At 34.4% G+C, this 21,998-nt stretch overlaps 1 protein-coding gene across 1 annotated transcript; it reads right to left on the minus strand.

The window, feature by feature from the left end:
• Positions 1 to 744: 744 nt before the first annotated feature.
• Positions 745 to 21,718, minus strand: LOC107474635 (kinesin-like protein KIN-7O). The gene is made up of 32 exons (XM_052257840.1): positions 21,449 to 21,718; positions 21,268 to 21,357; positions 21,038 to 21,156; positions 17,967 to 18,080; positions 17,796 to 17,877; positions 17,590 to 17,657; positions 17,437 to 17,508; positions 17,119 to 17,264; positions 16,936 to 17,038; positions 16,566 to 16,646; positions 16,190 to 16,258; positions 16,012 to 16,071; positions 15,776 to 15,937; positions 14,087 to 14,143; positions 12,855 to 13,097; positions 12,711 to 12,776; positions 12,446 to 12,628; positions 11,337 to 11,405; positions 11,037 to 11,186; positions 10,789 to 10,902; positions 10,626 to 10,712; positions 10,331 to 10,534; positions 10,050 to 10,214; positions 8,755 to 8,961; positions 8,544 to 8,633; positions 8,321 to 8,461; positions 7,615 to 7,712; positions 1,899 to 1,974; positions 1,676 to 1,825; positions 1,483 to 1,602; positions 1,336 to 1,407; positions 745 to 1,179 (listed from the first exon to the last, which is right to left on the minus strand). Exons 1-32 carry the CDS (start codon positions 21,570 to 21,572, stop codon positions 955 to 957), a joined length of 3,807 nt encoding a protein of 1,268 aa, XP_052113800.1. The 5' UTR covers positions 21,573 to 21,718; the 3' UTR covers positions 745 to 954.
• Positions 21,719 to 21,998: the final 280 nt, after the last annotated feature.

Consider the following 21,998-nt stretch of genomic DNA (forward strand, 5'->3'; position numbering starts at 1 on the left):
TACTAACCTAATAATTATTTTAGGTTCATAATTCAATTAAAAGTTTCAGATCAAAGTACTATAACAATTTTTGTACTATTTGATGGCGAAAAAAAATTTGTTGGACACAATTGCTTCAAATCTAATGACACTCCAGAAAAGTAATGACATTAAAACACCACTCCAATTGAAAAATTTGTGCAACCTCACACTTAGATTTAAAATCAAAGTAAATGATTTTAATCTCAAAGAAAGTTCTCAACAATACACTATTACTAAGACATTTGTTCTAACTAAAAACACTGAACCTCAACACCCATTACAATAAATAAAACAGATAATACTCCAAAAAAAATTTACTTATTCAAGACATCTTTTTTATTTCTAATTTAAATTATTCATTAATTATAGAAATCAACTTTGCCAACACTAATATCATCATATGAAAATCACATACCCATCAAAATATTAAGGAAAAAAAAATCATACAAATTCAAAATACATCTTTAAAAAAGAACATATATGCAAAGATGGAACAAATAACACAATAGAAAATGCATACAACTCAATAATTCATAAAAAAAAACATGCATTCACAAGAACTTACGACAGAAAGAAGAAAGCAATAACTCTAACAACAACCAATAAAGAAAAAGAATGACGAACACCACATAAGAAGACTAAGTTCATAACTAAAACATATACAAAAATTAAATCACCAAATAAAAACATCACTTTGTACAACTCCAATATCCAAATCTTTTGTACTACAAATTATTTTAAATAAAACACATTTTAAATTTAACTTTAGTTTACACGTATTTAATTTAATTCTATAAAACATAATAATTTTTAATATTTATTATATACTATCATTAATTTACCGCCCCGCGCATCGCGCGGATCTCATTCTAGTCATTTATATATTTTATAAGAAACGCATGGTTTCTGTACAAAATTCTATACAAATATTTTTTACATTCCTTTTGCAGCTAGTTGCTTCTTTAGATTGAGGACCTCTATTCCCTTTGTAGCCAACTTGTCCTTCAGTTTTGCTGCTGCCTCCTCAAACTTCCTATGCATTAAATCTGATTCATCTACTGCTTCTCTATATCGAGTGAGGATAGCATCTAGCCTTGCCTTTGTTCCACGCAGCATCATTCGAAGTTTGGTCGTCTCTTTGTTGTTAGTTACTTTATCCTGTTCAGAAGATTCGAATGGAAAAAATGTCAATGATGTTGAGATCATTTAGGTAAGATCTAAAATTACCACAGAATTCTTTTTCCCTGAAAATTAGGACTGCAATGAAGTGAGATATATACAGATAGTTAAAGCAGGATCTAGTATATCACTCACCGCGTGCATTTTTGCTTCATAGCAAGAAACTTTTTGACTAAGTTCCTCAACCTGGTTCTTTACTGTTGACAACTGAGAAGCATAATGTGATTTCAGAAATCAGAGATTGATAAGGTAATTACCAAATGATAAACCTCTTCAGTTTACCTGAGCTTGGCAATGCTTTTGCAGAAATTCCATTTCTGTAACATGTTTCTGTTGGTCTTCCATCTGACATGCCAATTTATCCCTTTCGCTTATTGCAACAGCAAGTTCGTTCTTGAGTTTCTGTCCATAGTCATAAGTTATATATTGACAATTTTCTGTATATGCATCTATGAGTTGTGACAATGAAGAAAACCTGAAACTCATTCGAAAGTTCTCGGCTTTGACTTGAGAGATCAACGCCTTTATCAAGGACATAAAGCTCACTTAGATTATCATCAGCGTTATCTTTCTCAAGACTGCCACGCAGCTCTGGCCACGGCATCTCTGAATTGGCTTTTGGACCCTGCAATTCATGTCAATTTAGTGACAGCTATGCATTGAAAATCGGCTATGAAATGATTATCAAACATTCTTACTTCTCGTGATTGTTTGCTCTCAGCATTGATTGTTTCAGTGTGATTTTCTAGCTGGTCTAACTCCAAAGTTGTTTCTCTGCAGCCATCGTTAACAATTTATTTGGCAATTGAAGCTCATGGGCAATCATAATCGAAACAACAAAAAAAGAAAGAATAAAAGAAAAGAAAAACAACTGAAGCATCTCTAATTTGCAAGTAACGATTAAAAACTACCCAATACAACCATGACCCCAAAAACGAAAGCATGACTGGCAAAAGCAGAATGTAAATTTAATAGGAAAAAGAAAAAAACATAGGGTAATACAAAGTGTAATAGAGCCAAATGAAGTCCATGAGAAGGAAATCATTACTAAAGTGGAGAATGCATCTTGAGTCTTGACAGAGAACCAAAGTAAACAATTAAAACCAGAGGATAAAATATACAGTTAAATAAACAAATCCTTTTGCATATCTGATAAAGAAAAACCATTGGTGAGATCATGAGCAAAGCAACAAAGAGATGTTGCAGGAGTAACTCTATACCAAAAAAGTTATGGTTGAAAAAGAAATGCTTACAAGTTATAAACTTTTTTACAACCAGATATATCAAATGGAAGATTCCCACAAGAACTTTGCTTCTTTACAACAGCCAAAACTCTTAATTATGTATACAAGGACAAAGCAGCGAGAGGTTTGCACTTTCGGAGCAGTCAATTGTGTTACTTCAATGGTACTTCAGATATGTAAATGTTTTGTGAAGTAGAAATCAAATCTTCTCTTTTAGGAGAGGAATGCATGAGCTTAAAATGATTATAAAAGAAAAAAATCCATTGGGAGCAGGGATAGAGTCCAAGTTCTTGAGTACAGGGGTGTCATAAAAATGAATAGAATCAAATAAAGGTTCAAGAGATTTTAACTGAACAACATTTCTATCATAAAAACTTGAAAAATTGGAAGCCCCAAGTGATCTTAACCAGAGACCAGAGTGGGGGAAAATTGACAGATAGATGCAAAGTCGTAAGCAAAAGAGTTGGGGGAAAAGCCTTTCTAAGAAGATTAGTGTTAACCTAAACATATCTTCATAAACATGTTAGATAAAAAAAAAAATCTTTAAGATGAGGAGAAGGATAATACAAATTGGGGATTAGGAAGGGCTACGCTAAACAAAAGCAAAACAAACAAAAGATTTATCTATAAATATTATGAGCTTTATAGATGTCAGGCATCTAATCCTACTTAGCAGCAAATGTCTTGCTCTTTGCTCCTTTGATACTTTTTGTATTTTCCTATCTTATGGCATTGAAGATCTCTTGTCCTTTACGCTCTCTCTATTATCATTTTATTTTCTTAATTACATTTCTTCTTCAATCAAAACTACGTTTTATCCAGGATCTAACATTTTCTGTCATCTCATTTGTAATGACAGCCAAATCTAGATTCGCTACCTACCGTAAATGAACTTTGATTTCAAGAAATGGCATCAAGAAAGAATTTGCACAATCTGGCAGCAACATCTTTCATTATGACTTATAAAGATTTAATACCTAACTAATAGGTCGAAAATCATTAATATTCAATTGCCTTTTGAAATTTTCTAGAATAAACTTTTAAGGCCCCATGAAGTACTAACCCTTCTAGCATAGTAGGTACTGCTTAAATCATTTTGGGTAAGTAGAATCAACCTGATTAATGCCAATGGCAGCACAAAAGAGTTGAAGTGTTTAAATATATTATATTATCAAATGTACAGGAAATTAGTCTCTTTATAGGAAAATTACAAAAATAGAAATAACTAAAAAATAGGAAATAAGGAAAAAATACTAGCCTAAAATAAAAAAAAGATTTCTAATCATAAAATTCCTAAAATTAAGCTAAACCAAAAAAAGGAAAAGATTTATAATTAATTCTATCTACATAAAAGATTCATGAAAGGAATTAGGAATCTGATTTTGATTTGATCTAGTCAACACTCCCCCTCAAGCTGGCTTGAAGATATCATTCATTGACAGCTTGCTTATTATGCTATCAAAAGTCTTATTGGGTAATCCTTTAGTTAGAACATCTGCTAATTGTTCTGTGGTTGGAACATATGAGATGCAAATCTGTCCTCTCTCAATCTTTTCCCTGATAAAATGCTTGTCAACTTCAACATGTTTAGTTCTATCATGCAACACTGGATTATGAGAAATGAAAACTGCAGATTTGTAGGATTTTCTCTACCCATGGTGCTTTACATATTCCATGAGCCACTGCTCTAAACTCAGCTTCTGCACTACTTCGTGCCACAACACTCTGTTTTTTACTCCTCCAACTATCCAGGTTTCCACCAACAAAAGTACAATACCCAGATGTTGACCTTCTATCTATGACATTCCCAACCCAATCCGCATCTGTATAAGCTTCTACTTGAAGATGTCCATGCTTTTTGTAGAGTAAACCTTTCCCAGGCGACCCTTTCAAGTACCTTAGGATTTTAAAGATAGCGTCCATGTGTTCTTGACCAGGTGAATGCATAAACTGGCTTACCATGCTCACAGCAAAGGCTATATCCGAGCGTGTATGGGATAAATAGATTAGCTTCTCTACCAACCACTGATATCTCCCTTTGTCCATTACATTTTCTGGTTCAGCTGGCTTCAATTTTAAGTTAGGCTCTATAGGTGTTTCAGCAGCTTTACAACCAAGTAATCCCGTCTCTTTTAAAAGATCTAGGATGTATTTTCGTTGGTTCATAAAAATGCCTTCCTTAGACCTTGCAAATTCAATTCCAAGGAAGTATTTTAATGAGCCAAGTTCTTTGATTTCAAATGCTTTGGCAAGCTTCTCCTTCAAGTCTTTTAACTCCAAAAAATCATCACCTGTCAGAATAATGTCATCTACATATACAATTAAGATGGCAGTTTTATTAGCTACTGAATGTTTATAGAAAAGTGTATGGTCAGCTTGGCTTTGAGTATAACCAAGTCCCTTCACTACCATTCCAAGTCGTTCAAACCAAGCTCTTGGGGATTGTTTCAATCCATAGAGAGATTTCTTTAGTTTGCACACTTTATTCCTCCCTAGTTTAGCCTCAAATCCAGATGGAAGTTTCATGAACACCTCTTCCTCTAGCTCCCCATTCAGGAAAGCATTCTTTATATCTAATTGATGTAAATGCCAATTATAATTCACAGCAAGAGATAAGAGAATCCGCACAGAATTGAGTTTGGCAACTAGAGCAAAAGTCTTTCGATAGTCTACTCCATAGGTTTGTGTATATCCCCTAGCTACTAACCTAGCCTTATACCTCTCTATGCTTCCATCAGCATTGCACTTGATGGTAAAAACCCACCTGCAGCCAACCAATTTTGTATTCTGTGGCAGATCTACAATCTCCCAAGTTTCATTCTTCTTGAGTGCATGCCACTCTTCCATCACTGCTAATTTTCAGTTGGAATTATCTAGTGCTTCCTCTATGTTCCTAGGCTCAAACAGATTTGTAAGATTAGAAGTAAAAGCTCGATGTTTTTTAGAGAAATTTTGGTAAGAGACATAATTGGAAATAGGATGGTTGGTGCTGGTTTTGAGTACCTTTTTGGTGCAGGTTCTAGTTTCTTTTCTAAGGGCTATTGGCAAGTTATTATTAGAAGTGACCATTTCAGATTTACCTGAAAGTTCCTGAAGTACTACAGTTGGGCCATCTTCCGGGTTTTCAGATTGGGTTGGTATAGAGATGATGGGTTGGTCTCTAGTCTTCTTGGGATATTTCCGAACATAACACCGAAACTCCTTTTCTGATTGTGGGATTTCTTTTCCTGTTTGGATTTCAACTGATTCTGACTCAATTTCAGAATTGGTTTCCACATCTTGTTTTGCAATTGTTTCAGAATTTACTTGATTAGTGAAAGTTGTATTCTCAATATGTAAGATAGGAGTGGATAAAGGTTCATGCAAAAAAATTTCTTCCCTTAGACTCTCCCCTTGAAGAGAATTTTTTTGAAAAAAGGTTTCATGTTCCAAAAAAGTAACATCCATGCTTACATGAAATTTCTTGGTGTGTAGATTGAAACATTTATAACCCTTTTGACTTGGGGAATAGCCAATAAAAATGCATTTTTCTGCCCTTGGATCAAGTTTACTCCGATATGAAGGTGTATGTAAAAACACAATGCAACCAAATACTTTTAAAGGTAAGTCAGAATGCAACCTACATGCTGAAAAATTCTTTTTGAAAGTATCCAACGGTGTATAGTAATTTAACACACGTGTGGACATTCGATTTATGAGATAGGCTGCTGTTAGGACAGCATCTCCCCAAAAGTACTTTGGAACATTACCCCCAAACATAATAGCACGTGCTACTTCAAGAAGATGTTTATTCTTCCTTTTAGCAATGCCATTTTGTTGGGGTGTATTGGGGCATGTAGATTGATGTTGAATACCTTTTTTTTTTGAAGAAATTCACCAAGATTTTTATTAAAGTATTCAGTACCATTATCACTTCTTTATATTGAAATTTGTGTCAAATTGTTTTCTACCATTATTGAGAAATACTGAAAAATTTTAGAAACCTCAGATCTTTCATGCATGAGATAGATCCAACATAGTCGTGTGTAGTTATCGATAAAAGTTACAAACCATTTTTTTTCAAATTGAGTTGTTATTTTCGATGGACCCCCCTACATCACTATGAATCAAGTGGAAAGGTTTAGATGCATGATAAGGTTGAGAATAATAAGGAGTTTTATGACTCTTTGAACGAATACAACTTTAACATTTTAGTAAGAAAGAATCAATATTCTTAAACAAACTTGGAAACAAATGTTTGAATATGGAAAACTAGGTTGTCCTAGTCTGTTGTGCCAGAGAATTATTTGGTGTTTTATAGGCATAGAACTTATACCACTAAATCCTTGAGCTATTTTATCCTCCGAAATACCCTCAAAATGATAAAGCTCATCCATCATCTTAGCACTGTCAATCATCTTCCCCGAGGTCCGGTCTTGAAAAATACCATGAGTGTCAAAGAATGTCATAGCACAATTGGAATCCTTGCAGATTTTACTAATAGAGAGAAGATTACAAGAAAACTTTGGTACATGTAGGACATTTCTTAGGTCAATGTTTTTGGACAGTTTAATTATACCTTTTCTAGCAATAGATGAAAAACTATCATCAGCAACTCTAATTTTTTTATTTTCAAAGCAAGGAGAATAAGTTTTAAATAAAGGGAAGAGGCTGGTCATATGGTCAGATACACCTGAATCGACAATCCATGGTGCATTCAAGTTTGAGGTGCAGTTAAGGGACATAGGAATACTAAAATTACCTGTTTGAGCCAAAGAACCACTAGGAGTACTAGATTTATAATTAAGCTAAAATAAAGGAAAGATTTCTAATCATAAAATTCCTAAAATTAAGCTAAACCAAAAAAGGAAAAGATTTATAATTAATTCTATTTACATAAAAGATTCATGAAAGGAATTAGGAATCTGATTTTGATTTGATCTAGTCAACAGAAAGTTACATTAATAATAGAGGCTAACTTTAGATAATACTATGTCTATAGTCAAATTGAGGAAAGCATATGTATTTCAAGAAAGCTTAATCACAAGCTCCTTTCCGAATTTAGTATGGTTGAACGTAAATAAAATATTCAGAAACACTTCTAGGAGACAGGGTTACATATAACAACAAAAATCCTTAAAAAGATGAAGGGGAGAAGAGTGGGGGGGAAAATTAAATAAGCTAAACAAACCTGATATTTTCCATGAGACGTCCACTTTCATCTGAAGTAGTTAACCTTTTTTGCAGTGTCTGACATTCTTCTCTACAGGAAGCTAGTTCATTTCTTACCTTACATTTATAAAATTTTTATCAATTTTAGATGTCATGAAAAATGGCAATTAAAAAGAAACTTCAACTATCAAACAACTTAGAAAATCCACCGACTTTCTATACTGACTCTTATTCCGCTCATTGTTTTCTTAATAGACAATCAATTGTATCACAATATACATTATGCCATTTAGAAAATATTTGTGGGATACTCCATTTGGTATCTTTGATGAGTATTTGGTGTGCACTATACAACCTTAGTCTTTGTGGTGGTACGCTACGTATACCTTATTTGATGTATTTTTAAGCATGGCTCCTGCACCTTTTGATAATGATTCTCAAACAAGTTAGTTTTGAGAGATAAAATAGAATTGTATGTTTGGCCTTTATTTGATGCAAACCACATGAAGAGTTTCTCCCTTCAATATATTGAGAGACTAGAATACTCTACTTTATTGACAGTTTTTCATCTTCTTTGATCTTATTATTGTAAAGAGGATTGCTTATCCTCCTATCCATCAAATGGTTTCCTTTACAGAAAAGTAAACTAATTAAAGGAAAAACCGTGTAAGAAACTTAAAAGAAACAAATCAAGGTTTGTACAATAGCATATCCAAGAATCTTACTTCTGATAACTCTTTTGACAATGATGTAATTTGCATGTTGTTCTTTCTTGTTTGTTCTTCTATGGCTAGAAGTACAGCCTTTTCCTTTGCAGACCATATTGCCCTTTCCTCCTCTATTTCCAAAAGGGAATCTGTGAGTTGCTGCAAGATTTGCAAAACTCGGTGAAATAATGTTGATTAGGTAGAATCACAATCAAAATAAAGAATAGTTGCAGTTGCCAACCATTGCCAGCTCCTCCTTTTCTTCCAACAATACTTTGATAGAACTTCTCAATTTTTCTTGGCTTTGATCAGATTCCTCCAACATTTGTCTCTGAGTGGACAAGAATAAGATGCCAAGTTTTACAGTTTGAATGAGAAATAATATCTAGTAAACACACCCAACAAGTGATTTTAAAGAAGAAACTTTAGAAGAACTTGACAGATAATCTTACAAGAACAGAAATCTCTTCCTTTAAATTGTACAGTTCAGAGTTTGATTCATTCAGCTTTTCCATCAAGCCTTCCAGCTGTGAAGTTAAATCCTCATTGCTAAATTTTACCTCTTCTTTCTCTTTCAATGCAGCTGTAAGTTCTTCTTCCAAAGAAGTGATTCTTGATTCTGCTTCAAATGCAAAAGCGTCCATCTTTTTGAGCTCTTCCTGCACAGTGACATTTATATTAGATCAAACGAAATGCATTCCTGAGGAGATTGGAGAACCTCTTTATCATCAGAGATTAGACCAACATGTTTATATACTGTACACCAAGAAATCAGAAATAATAGAGTTTGAGAAACTGAGAGAAGTAAGATAGAATGTAGAGAAAGAGAGAGGAAGTTAGAGAGAGAAATATGAATTGCTCATACTGAAAGTGATTCATCGAAGCACTGAATCTGCTCTTATATACATGAGAGGAGTGTGTTTCAGATAGCTAGTGAAGAAGGGCAGGAGAGTCTTTACACACTTAAAGTTAGTTAGGGGAATCTATCCTAGCTGGCATTGTCTTAACATATCAGTTGAATATGCCTTGACCATTTCTAACCACTTCTAAACTCTTCTAGACACTTCCTCAACTCACTCTAAGATTGTAAAGCTTATGCCTGTCAAAAGAAAAAGTAAAGCTTATGGGATTTTGATCATTCAAACAATATTATATCCTTCAGAGTGAAAAACGAAAAGATTATATATCATTCAAATGCATAGGGCAATCTACTGCAAGATTGCAGTATTAAACACTTCTACAATCTGCTACGTATTAGGGTATAGTTTAGTTTGTTATCTATTTTCATGTCACTTGATATGATTTTTTGTTAATCACTACAAAGAAAGCCACCTTGTTTCTACTCGGTACTGAGTATTTCAATATCTTGTGACGGAAATGGTGAAATCATATTGTTTTCTTTGCTTCTAACACCTACAGAATTGCAGAAAACTTCAAAAGTTGATTAGAATGGAAAAAACTAGTTTCATTTTCTCTTTCTTCAATCAAAAATGAAAACATAGCAGCAGCTAAACCGAAAATGAAAGGCTAAAGAACCAGCATCCTATCATCCTAGGCTCCATACCACCTTTAAGACCTTTAACTAGCCAATAGTCAAAAACTAAACTAAAACTAAGAGTGTTGACCACTGAGATGAAATGAAGAGGATAAGGGATCTCCTTAGCTTAAAGCTCTTTGACCTTTGAACCAGGATTTAAATTTGCTAGTAACAATAACTGCAAAAGAAGATGCAAGAGAATGTCCAAACCTGTAATGTTTGCTCAAGAGAAGAAGCAAGACTCTTTGGTCTTTTGGGATCAAACACCTCATGTCTTCTGCCAACAAGTGAATCACGTTTATTAATGTCTCGTTCAAGAAGAGAATTCTGACCATGCAACCGTTTAAGCTCACGTTCGACAGAGGCTTTCTCACCCTTAGGCAGATATGATATGTTAGAAAATTGAGAATAGAGAATAAAATACATGAACTTAACAAGTCAATTGCAAGGAAACCAAGAAAATTTTGAATATAATAACAAAAAAAATGAACCTCAAGTTTTGTTTTCTCTTGTACTGCAATCTTAAGCTTAGACTCAGTTTCTTTCAACTTGGATTTTATTTTCTCAAGATCTTTTCTGAATGTTTCCTTTTCCTTGACCAATGAAGATGATGTTAAAACTGATATTTCTTTTTCAAGTGTATGGATAAGTGAAATCAGGTCTGCATTTTCCAATTCCTGTTGTTCAATGCATTTCTGTAATAGAGATTTAGTGCTACCTATTAGCTGCGCTGCACATTCAAATATAATGGGATAACATGGATATCAACATCAAGAGAGGACCCACCATTAAAGAACTTCGGGAATTCTCAAAATCCACTTTTGAATGCTGAAGTTGCTTTTGAAGATCAGCTAATTGGTTGTCTAGAAGAATCTGCAGCAAAAGTATTAGCCCGTCTAGGAATTACAGATACAACTAGAAATAGCTATAGACGTTTAGATAATTTTACCTTCTCATTCTCAAGCTCAGAAATTTGTTGTCTTGAGCAAGAATTCAACTGGTTGTAGTTACTCAAGATTACACTTAGTTCTGCAACATGCTGAGATATTGAGGTTTTAAAATCCTGCAATAAAGACAAACATATGAAAACAACAATCTTAACATCACACATACATCAAAGACAGCAGCTAGAGACATCATACAAAATTACACAGTGAACTTCATTTTTGTTACAAATATATACTCAATAGTACTTACATTAAACACATTGCAGAGAGCAAAGAAACTTTTAGTGGTGTCATCCACCATCAACAATGCACTTTGAACAGCTTCTTTTGCATTTTGTACATCTGAAAATATTTCTTGAACTTCCATTGAAAGATTGATCACAAAGTTCAAATTTTCACCCTACATAAAGCTTTGGGAATCAATTATCTTGGGCATGACACAAAATATACCATAGTCATATAAACTTAATCTTGAAAATAATCATGACTTTTTTAGTAAGCAACATTCTGTGTGCATAAAACATGAAATGCAAACATTAACTTTACTCACAGTTTCACAAGCAAGTTGTTTGTTAGCAACTTGAGCTGCCTTCTGTACTTTACTAAGCTCTTCATACAACTAAGAAACCAGGGAAATAAAGGAATAATAAAATATATGTCAGGAAATAGAATAAACAGCAAGTTCAAGGATAATTAATGAGTAGCCAAAATACATCAACATATTTTAATCAACTTCATGCACAGAAAAGAATATATATTCACCTAATGTCATACAACCAGTTATCCCAAAAATTTGAAAGGTAAAAACACATAAATAGTAATTTATCTAACACACCCCCTTACACAAGAATCTCTTTATTTTGGGTTTGAAACATGAATCCGCATGGATCTGTTTTGCCTTATGCTAAAATTCTTTGGGGTAATAAATATTGAACTCTACTTTTTTCAGTTATAGAAATTCACCATTTGCAAAACCTTAATCTTCAAGTTATTAGGATAAAAATAGGAAGTCAATATATATACTTGAGTACAATTTCATCAATATTAAAAGAGTTAAATTTTAAAAATAAATGAAAGAAGAGTGTAACAGTAGATAGATACCAAATTGGTAGAAATGTTTGGACTCAAAATGCAAATGTAACTTAGATAGTAGCAACATTGTGTACAGCTATAGCCACCGGAGAATAAATGCAGCATGGTTTCAAGCACATGTAATAAATATTAAGCTATTTCCAAAGACATTTGTAGAAATATTTAGAATGTATTAGAAGGTATGGCATGAATGACAAATGAGTTTCAATTGTAGGACTTTGCAGAAGAATAACAACTCACAAGCAATAGAGAAAATGGATGACACTACTCTAATGCTAGTTTGAATTTGTACGAAGATAAAAGAGGTGTAACTGTGTAAGACGAGAGAAATATCAAATTGGTAGAAATAATCTCAATGTTCACACTGCATAGATAGAAGCAATAATGTCTACAAAGACACTGGACAATATATGCATGATTTGTTTCCAACAATATGTAATAATACTAAGCCATTTCCTAATGCATATTTTAGTTTCCTATGACATGTTACAAATGTGCTAAAATCCAACACTCTGATAGAATGTTGGAGAGAGAGAGAGAGAGAGAGAGAGAGAGAGAGAGGAAAACCTGTTCTTCAAGTCTCTTGATGACAAGAATAGCTTCTGACTCTTGGAAATTCACATCTTTATTCTCATTCCAGTTAACACCATTTGCACTATTTAAACAGCCAATAGGTTCTGTACATTGAAGAGAATTTGCCTCAACTAGCTGTTTTCTCAATGACTTTATTTCTATCTCACTTGCAGTTCTCTGCAGTAACAAAACATGGCCAAGTTTAGGGTCTAGCAACTTCTGGCTCACAGTCAGTGAAATCAAGAAGGATAAGCAAAACCTGAGTTTCAAATCTTAAAAGCAAATTCTCATATTCTTCCTGTAACTTTAGAAACTCATCATCCTCCTGCTATATTTGCAAGATGTTAGCATAAAACTATTGAAAGTTGATCACAAGGGAATATTGGTGAGCAATATTACAAACCATGGATAAACTTCTTTTCCGTGATGGAATCTTTTTCCTGCTTGTTACATGCAATAAAGCACTTGGGTTAGGCAGATTGCAGTCCTCATTCATATCACCATTTTTATTGTCCTCTTGGTTAGAAGACTGCTCCACAAAAGCATCCTCAATCATAAGTTCGTCAAAAGGAACAAGTGGTCCAACGCATTGCCTCTGTCCTCCAGGTTTTACAGTAGAAGCATTTGATTGGATGCTAGAGCGGGCCTGAATTGCAGAAATAAATTAGTTATTATCACAAGTATAGAACAAACGTAAGTGTCATACAATATATTAGGAGGGGGAAGAAACAACCTTAAGCAAAAATGAAAGTAATTTTTCTGATTTCTAACATATGAATACCAACTTATCTAAAAATTTGAAGCGATAAAAAGATAAAAAAAAAATAAATAAAAATCCTATCTATACCTACAAACATGTCAAGAAATGAATAGAACTTGTAATGATTTATGTTAAGAGAGAACAAGAAAGGAATTAAATGCAAAAAAGAGCACATAAAGTCAGACTAAGATCTAGCATTAACAAGTTAAGTCATTTGATATCCTACCAACTCTTCAGATTGGCCATTGACTACCCACAGATTCCCTCAAAACACCAATACCATCTACACAGCATCATGCATTTGCTAAATTTGATTCATTTGGTCTTTTTTCCAATCAGTTCCTTATAGCATTACTATTTTGTTGTGCCTTCAATGAGGTCACACTTGGTAGCAATGAATAACACGTGAGAATGATATTGATGATGAAAAACCAAATCTTGATGGACCAAAGCCAAATACTTAAAACAGCATATTGTGTATTGAATGCATATACACTCGTTTCACCTGAAGTTTATAGGAATAGAGATATGCAGCTCTAGGGGAACTATGCATAGATAATCAAGATACTAACTGAGACAGTCAATCAGTAAATCACACATGTTGCCTACAAGAAATTTTATAAGCAAACAGATGCTCACTAGTAAAATCCTTGAACACTTCAGAATCTTAGCAAAATCCTACCATAAATTAGTATACTTTGTTTCAATGGCAAAAGAAAAAAATACTATACTCTACCTCAACAGATAAATGATGTATAGAGCAATTCAAATCATTTAAAAGGCCCCATAAACAGACTAAAAAATTCACAATACGCATAAAATAAGTCCCCTATGATATGAACTAATGAAATTATCTTTAGCATAAAATACGTTACATCTCTTGGATTCTCCCTTGATAGTTTTCCTAGACACCATGTATCCCGTCTCTTGTCCTGCAAAGCATGCATAGTAACTTACATCAACAGATATAAGCAAATGAGTTATCTGAGCTAATACCAACCAAAAGAAAGAAAAAGGTAAATAAATATGATTAGGTAGGCAGCAAATGTGAACTTAAAAATAAAAAAGAATGGAAGATAAAACTAGGAAAGCAGTTCTTCATGCAGGATGAAATTAGTTATAATTCTTCACTAGACTAGATTGGTGACGACTACTCTAGAAGCAGCTGATTGTTCAATAATATTGTTCTTAACTATGTCTGCCAGTATTTTAGATTTGCAGTGAAGTTTACTGAATTTGTGGTCCAGCTCTGAGCTACAACTCAATAAGATTACAAGTTCCAGTGACATCAAGACCACACTCTCATTCCAGGATGAGTAGTTTGATTGAACGAGTGGATGAAGTAGTTTCACACTTCCCCCAATATCTGATGAAGTGATGATTGTCTCCATAAGTTTCAGACTTTAACATTCTCTGCACATCCTTGTTTCCTCTTTGATTATTTGTCAAAGAGCCCAAAATAGTTTTCTTGTAGCCCTTAATTTAAGGATAACTTTTAATTCTTTTCGAGAACCATTTCTTCCATATAGTTAAGCTGTCAAGAAAAGGCATGTGAATGGATTTATAGCAAACATAACACCTCAAGCAAGAGGTTGCATGGACATTGCATATACACACTTTATTGCATGAGAAATTCTGGCTTTTAATATAAAAGAATGGTAGAACATGGGCAACAAGAATCGAACATATACCAGGCTCGTACAAAATCCAATACCATGATAAGAACCATCTCACCCAAACCTTATGCTGTCAAGCAAAAGCACGTGAGTAGCCTGACATCTAAATCCCCAAACGAAGCATAATATACTCATAAAAGCATCCTATCCATATAATTTCCAGCTCCATTACACCATTACCTTGACACTAGCCTAATAATTACAGTGAACATCATAACCTTTGTCTAACATACACTGAAACGCAAAGTTGACTCCTTACATGATTTGCTATGCCATGGATTTCATAAACAAATGGGAAAAGGTCAAAAAGGAAAAAGTAAGAAAAAAAATAAAAATAAAAATCTGCAGAGAATTGCACAGCCGTGTTCCATTGGAACATTTATCATTATCAAGAAAGCTGAATGCCAACTATAAAGACACGCAGTATTAAAGCTTCGAATTATCTTTTGCAGAATGTTGATGGCTTGCATCTCCATTGAAGTAAAGAAACTATTGCTCCTTAAGCAAACAATATAAACTTCAACGAGGTATAAAATCCTATCTATAATACTTTGTGACACAATAGGGTGTTTTCCCATAATTTTGGCCTACATGAACCATCACAAGACTAGTTTATTTGACTAAAGCAAGACACAGGTTATATTTCTACTTACAAAAATATGAAACGAACTTATGTCCTCTTCTGGGGTCAACACTACATATCACTACAAACAACTAACCCTGTACGGGTTGTATATAAACATATCCAAAAGAAAGTAAGCCTATTTTAATGACCTAGGAAACAAACTAGATAAACAAAATTAAAAAATCATTATGGCAAAAAATAAAGCAGTAAATAACACCTGCAGGGCAAATAAAAGGTATATTATGAAATGTAACCAAGAATACCTTCTTAATAATTTCACATGTCTCATCCCTCTTTGAAAACAGAACCATTGAGCTTAAATTTTCAATTTTCTTTGCTTGCTCCTTTATTCTTTTCTGCCATTCAGCTTGATTTTTCTTTTCCTCCTCCAATTCCAAAGCTATGCGTTCCCTTTCCAATTCAGTCTGGCAAAGAAAGTATGACATACTGAATAAACAAGCATTTGGCAATAATAAACAAAAAAGGAAAATTCACACACTTGTAATAATGTATTCCGAAGGTTCAAAATCTCCTCTTCCAGATGCTCTGAATGAGAACTCTGAAAAACAACCATAGTTTAGCAACGGTTAGAAAACATTTTTACTATTCAATTTATATCAAACAAAAACAAAACATAGAATCAAATATAAAACAGAACGATAGTATAATGGATCAACCATTAATTTAGCACGAAGCTCTTCAATCTCTTTCTTTTGACGCTTTAACAAGGCAGCATCTGTCAAAATCTGCAGTGAAAACCAAACATCACTTCATGAAAGACTTAAGAAAACCATACAACACAGGACAAGTGGCAAACAGAAACTAAGCTGCACTACAACTTCCAACAATGATGTGGTTGCACCAATAATTGACTTGTATTTAAGGGATGATACAACAAAATTACTTTCTAAAATATAACTATTACAAGCTAACGATGGAAGAGACACGAGAAAGAAAGATAACAATAACATAGAAACAAGAGACTAATTTGGTATAAGACTTCAAAGAAAGGAAAAAAATCAAAACAAAAGAGTGATTAAAATAAGAAGGAACCTCATTCACTTGAGCGCAATTTGTGACACGCAATGCTCTACTTGCAAATTGGAGGCTACTTTTAGTTTCATCTGTATGTATCTGCCACACAACAAATATGCTGATATAACTAGACGAAATAATATTAAAGGAAAAAATGAGATTCTTCCATAGAGGAAAAAAAAATATTGTAAAGAGATCTTGTGCTTTTCCTAGTTATTCTACTTTTACAAGAGATATTTACCAAAGTATATCAAAAATCAAAAGTACACACGAACATGCACGTCAACTAAGTAGTAACATTAAATTAGGTAATCCACAAAAGACATGTAATTGCGAAAGGAAAGAGTTGTGCATATAAAACATTGAAAGAAATACAGGCAAATCTTACTTGTGCAAGTGTAACATTGCATATCATAGCTGTGTTAGCATTTCCACCTAGTGAAGGTTGCAGAATTCGTGTAAGCTTGCTATCTCGGTAAGGAACATGACCACTGCACGGAATATTATACTTTCTTTGTAGATCATTGAAAAAAGGAAAGTAGAAAAAAAATATGTAATAGCATACACTTACCCTTGACTCTCAGCACCTTCACTCAATTTTTTAATGACAGTTCCCAAAGTCAATAAGCTTTTGTTTATATGAGAACCCTCCTTGAGCCGAACACCTTCTGCTCCAGTTTTTGCAACACGTTCTGAACCAGCAAGATCCACTAGATTCTAGATATGAGAAAATAATTATTAAATACGAGAGAGTTTACAGTACACAGATTAATTTGTTAGAAAGAAGAGGGGTTGGAAGGAAGACACATGTGTGAATCATAACCAGTGACATACAAAGTATTAAAATAAAAGAAAAGAGAAACCATTGTTGCCTGCAGTGGTAACATACCAACACTGATACACGAACAGCATCACAACTTCCATTGCCTTCATCTTCTCTTCTATCCCTACTCTCAATTATCTGTTGAACCAATGAGGGAAGGACAACCATAAGTATTTCTTTTATAGGGGAAAAAAGGGAGAACAAAAGAAAACAGATTACCATGCGAAAAATAGTATGAGATCTACTGCTGTATAAATTCATATTTGTATCCCCAATGTGTCTATGAGCTGGTACACATAAAACAAATATAAGGAACAACACTAACCAAAGGGAGTTAAGAAATCCGAATTCACTTATAATGAAAGCCAAAAATAGGAGTTAAGAGGTAAAACATGAGAGAAAATGAAAATAAAAATCAAAATTACATTCTCCAAACTGCATGAGATCAAGCACATGCTCAGGAGAGGCGACAATCTCTTCGCGCAACCCAGCTACATATATTCCTCGCTGTAAGTTTACATAAATGAATTAAAATATTAAGGTATCCAAATACAAAACCAAAATAAACAAACATCACAATAAGAAGTGACAACAACCTCTAGATTTTCATGAATCTGAAGTTTACGATGCTCAGGAGCCAATAAATCATTGATATCTTCATTGTAAATCTCCAGGTATGACATCCTAAGCAAAAACTCTCGATCTATATCCTAAAACATTTTAAAAGAAAATTTAATTATCATTAGTTCGTTACTATTATAATCATTACATGTATTATGGGAATGAGGAAGCAAAAGACAGAGTTCACATTTCTATACAAATTCTTATGCTATCTTCTAATGATGTATTGATACATAATTATGTTAAACTTCCACGGTAGTAATGTTAATAGCTAAAACTACTTTATTGATTTACTGGTATGTAGTTAGATAATAGCACAAAAGATGTTCTAATAGAACGTCTGAAAATTGTTCTGTGTCCTATCTTCGCAAAGCACATCTTCTTCCTTCTTCTTCTTCTCTCAATACTTGCAAATATCCTCTAGAATTAGTATTCATTGGCTTGTGGGGACCATTACCTGAGAATACAGATATTATATTGCATTTATTGATGCCTTTTGTTGTTTTACATGAGTATATTTTCTGAACTAAATCTGAAGCATTTCCAGAATTTTTGCAAATCAAAGCTGCTGTAGAACTGCAGCTAGGTTTCAAAATTAAGGCTGTTCAGTCTAATTAGGGGGGTGAATTTCAAGCTTTTTCTAACTAGTTCTAGTAGCAAAGTGTCTCTTAGAGGTTAATTTGTTCTGACACATGAAGAAAATGGTGTTGTTGAGTGCAAGCATCACCATCTCTCTAACCTGACCTCGCCTTCCTTGCTCATGCATCTATGCCCCTGCAATTGGGATGATGCAGTGGCCACAACTACATATGTCATTAGAAAAAATTCCCCCGTCTGAACCTCACTCTTCCTCACCTTTTGAGACTCGTTTTAACAAGAAACCTTATTACACTCACTTTTGTGTGTGCGTGTTTTCCATTCTTAACACCATATGACAAACATAAATTTTATTTTCATGAATGCAATTTCCTACTATACAGTTCCCATCATAGAGGTTTTAGTTGCCTGTACTTGAATGGCTGCTTGATCATCTCTGAAAGTATTGTTTCATGAGACTAAGTTTTACTTCAAAGAGCATCCTCTATACTTCTTCCTCTCATCTCACTCTAATTCCTTTTTTTACACTTCTGAATCCACCTGCATGTGTTCCCTGCCCTTCACCTTCCCCTCAAAGCAAGCCCTTCCATCTCCTCTAACTGAACAGAATTCCCCTTGTTACCAACATCACCTATGCCCACCCCTTCACATAACAGCAGCCCCACTAAACCCTCATCTACATCCACCAATCCTGCAATCCTGATTCCACACCAGCTCAAACTATTCCAGAAACCCCTATTTCATCTTCAGACTTTGCAACAGCCAGTACTCCCACTCTCTTCTTCCAGTGACATGTACTATCATCATCCTCATCCTTGTTCCCTCCACGTCCACGCTCATCCTCTCATTGAGTTATTACTTGATCTAAGGTCCGTGGACTATTACCGACTTCACCTTCTCCTAATACCTAATACATTTTCACCCTCCCTTTACTCACTGAACTTCTAACTCACACTGAACTTGTGTAAGTGAAACCTTGACCATTTCATTGCTTCGTTACAAATCGGTTTTTTGAGTAAAGCAAAACCCAGATGTTGGTTTTGATTATTGTGCCCATATTTTTCATCAGCAAGTTGGTTTTGATTATTCTGAAACTTTCTCAGCAACGATAAAACCAGCAACTACCCATGTTGTTCTTACACTTGTCTTGACCAAAGGGTGAGTGCTTAAGCAATTGGATGTGAGCAATGCTTAAATAAAAAGTGTTCTAAGTTCTAACTGAGGAAGTCTTCATACAACAATCGCTCAAATCAGAATGTAAGATCCACAAAGCACTATATGGCCTTTAACAAGCCCCTCAGGCTATGGCTTGGCAACAGTGTAACACAAATTGGTTGTGAGAAGCAACTGTTGTCCATAAGTGTTCATGCAACCACAAGTCCCAAGTTACCTATGTTTTGGCTAGTCTCGTCAGTATATTCGGCATTTAACCAGCAAAGCTGATACTGGATTTTCTCTGAAGGACGTGGTACCTATGCAGTATTTTCTAGAGATATATGTGCACATGCTGCAGGATGGAACACTATTTGTATCTCTGTATAAACAACTGAGAGATCTACCACAGCACAGCAATATGGAGAAGGCAAAAGGATTGCCCTCCTATGGTTTCAGGTCTAACCATTCCAGCAATATGCCGAATGTCACCCTCTATAGCTCCATTTTTGGGGCTGTTCAACATGCCGTTTAACCAAACTGAAATTTCTTTCAGTGTCAACAAAGGTTGCCAAGTCATAGCCTCCCCGTTGATATTCATTAGAAGGCTTGTGAAAAGGATGCTACAATACTTGGCTGGGTCTCTACATCATGGCTGTAGCTAAAACCTGCCACGGAGAATTTGGGCCTAACCACCTAAAAGGTTATTGTGATGCTAATTGAGCATCAGATGTTGACGATCATAGGTCAACTTTAGGAGCTTGTCTTTCTTGGACCAATTTCTCATCTCTTTGTGGACCAAGAAACAACTCCATGTGGCAAGTTCTAGTAGCATAGAGGCTGAATTCAGAAGCCTAATTGATCTAACAGCTGATATTATGTAGGGGCAATCACTGCAGGAAGAGCCAAAAGTTCCTACAATCAGGCTGGTTGTGTACCATGAATCTATTATAACCTCAGGTCCTCAGCACTGTCATGTTTCACAAACAGGTTTTACACTCCACGACAAAACACATGGAGGTAATCTTGTTCTTTGTTTGAGAGAAAGTGATGCAGGTTAAGCTTCTAAATGCTCACGTTCCCTCAAAAGAACGGTCAGCAGACTTAGTCGCCAAAGCAGTCTCCAAATGTAAGCTTTTCAGCATATAACAAAATTTACTGCACTACCCATAAATGCTTACCTATAACAAAATTTCAACATGCAACTATATTCTAACAAGGTAACCACTTAGTATAATTTGCACATCTAATGTGCACAAGCAACATAACCTGACTCAATGAGGAGCAGACCGCTAACCTTTTGAATCATCCGAAACAAATCATGCACAGCTTGAGGAATCACTCCTGGCTCTGTTTTTGAGCCCCGCATCGTATGAGTCTTCCCGCTATTTGTTTGCCCATAAGCAAAAATGGTGCCTTCACATCACAAACCACAAGTTAAAAAATCGCAAACTAACAAAGAAAATGTGAAAACTAAAGACTAAAAAGCTAAAATGCAAAACAATTAGAGTAGAGGAAACCCTAAACCATTGAATCCGCGAACTGCAGCAGCGACGATTTCTTTAATACGAGTTTCATATACTTCCACGGTCTTGCAGTGTTCACTAAAGATTTTATCTGTGGAGCAGAAAAATATTCAAAAAGTTAGAAATAGAGAAGTAAAGAAAAGAAAAGAAAGTGAAAATGGAATGAAGAGAGGAGGGAGCACCAAATTCAAACTTGGAGGAGTGATTGGAAATGAAAATTGAATTGCCAGAGATTCTCCAAGGGCTAGTCTTGGCATCCTCAAGGGAGAGGGGTCTTGCACGGACACTCACATGAATCCTCTCCATTCTCAAGTGTTTCTTCCCTCTCCGATGCAGGCAAAGGAATCAGCAACGGAGCTCTCAAGTGTGCTGCAAATTCAAAAAGAGAGAAAGAGAGAGGCACGCGCCAAGAGGAAGAAAGATGAGGATGTAAGGAAGAGAGAACGGGCGGGTTTATTCCTTACTGAAGAATCCTAGCCCTCGCCTTTCAATTTTAAAGTTTGGGTAAATTTCTAAAATTGTCTCTAATTCTTCGCAAATAAAATATTTTTTATTAATATTCTGTTTTTTTTTTTATGATGACAAAAATATTCTTAAAATGATAGATATTAAAATCGAATTGGTTAGTCAATAATTTAATTAGTGAATTATTAGTTGAATTGATGGACTCAGTTATAAATAAAAAAAATACGAAATTATAAAAAAATAAAAAAAAAATTAAAATTTATATCT

Source organism: Arachis duranensis, chromosome 2, assembly GCF_000817695.3.
Source record: "Arachis duranensis cultivar V14167 chromosome 2, aradu.V14167.gnm2.J7QH, whole genome shotgun sequence".
Lineage (NCBI taxonomy): Eukaryota > Viridiplantae > Streptophyta > Magnoliopsida > Fabales > Fabaceae > Arachis > Arachis duranensis.

Coding starts and splice junctions, on each gene's coding strand:
- LOC107474635 (XM_052257840.1), bottom strand. CDS start 21,572: ATGGAGAGGATTCATGTGAGTGTCCGTGCAAGACCCCTCTCCCTTGAG. Junction 17,265..17,436: donor CTGTTCGTGTATCAGTGTTG/GTATGTTACCAC, acceptor TCTCATATCTAG/AATCTAGTGGATCTTGCTGG. Junction 16,647..16,935: donor GCAATGTTACACTTGCACAA/GTAAGATTTGCC, acceptor GTTGTGTGGCAG/ATACATACAGATGAAACTAA.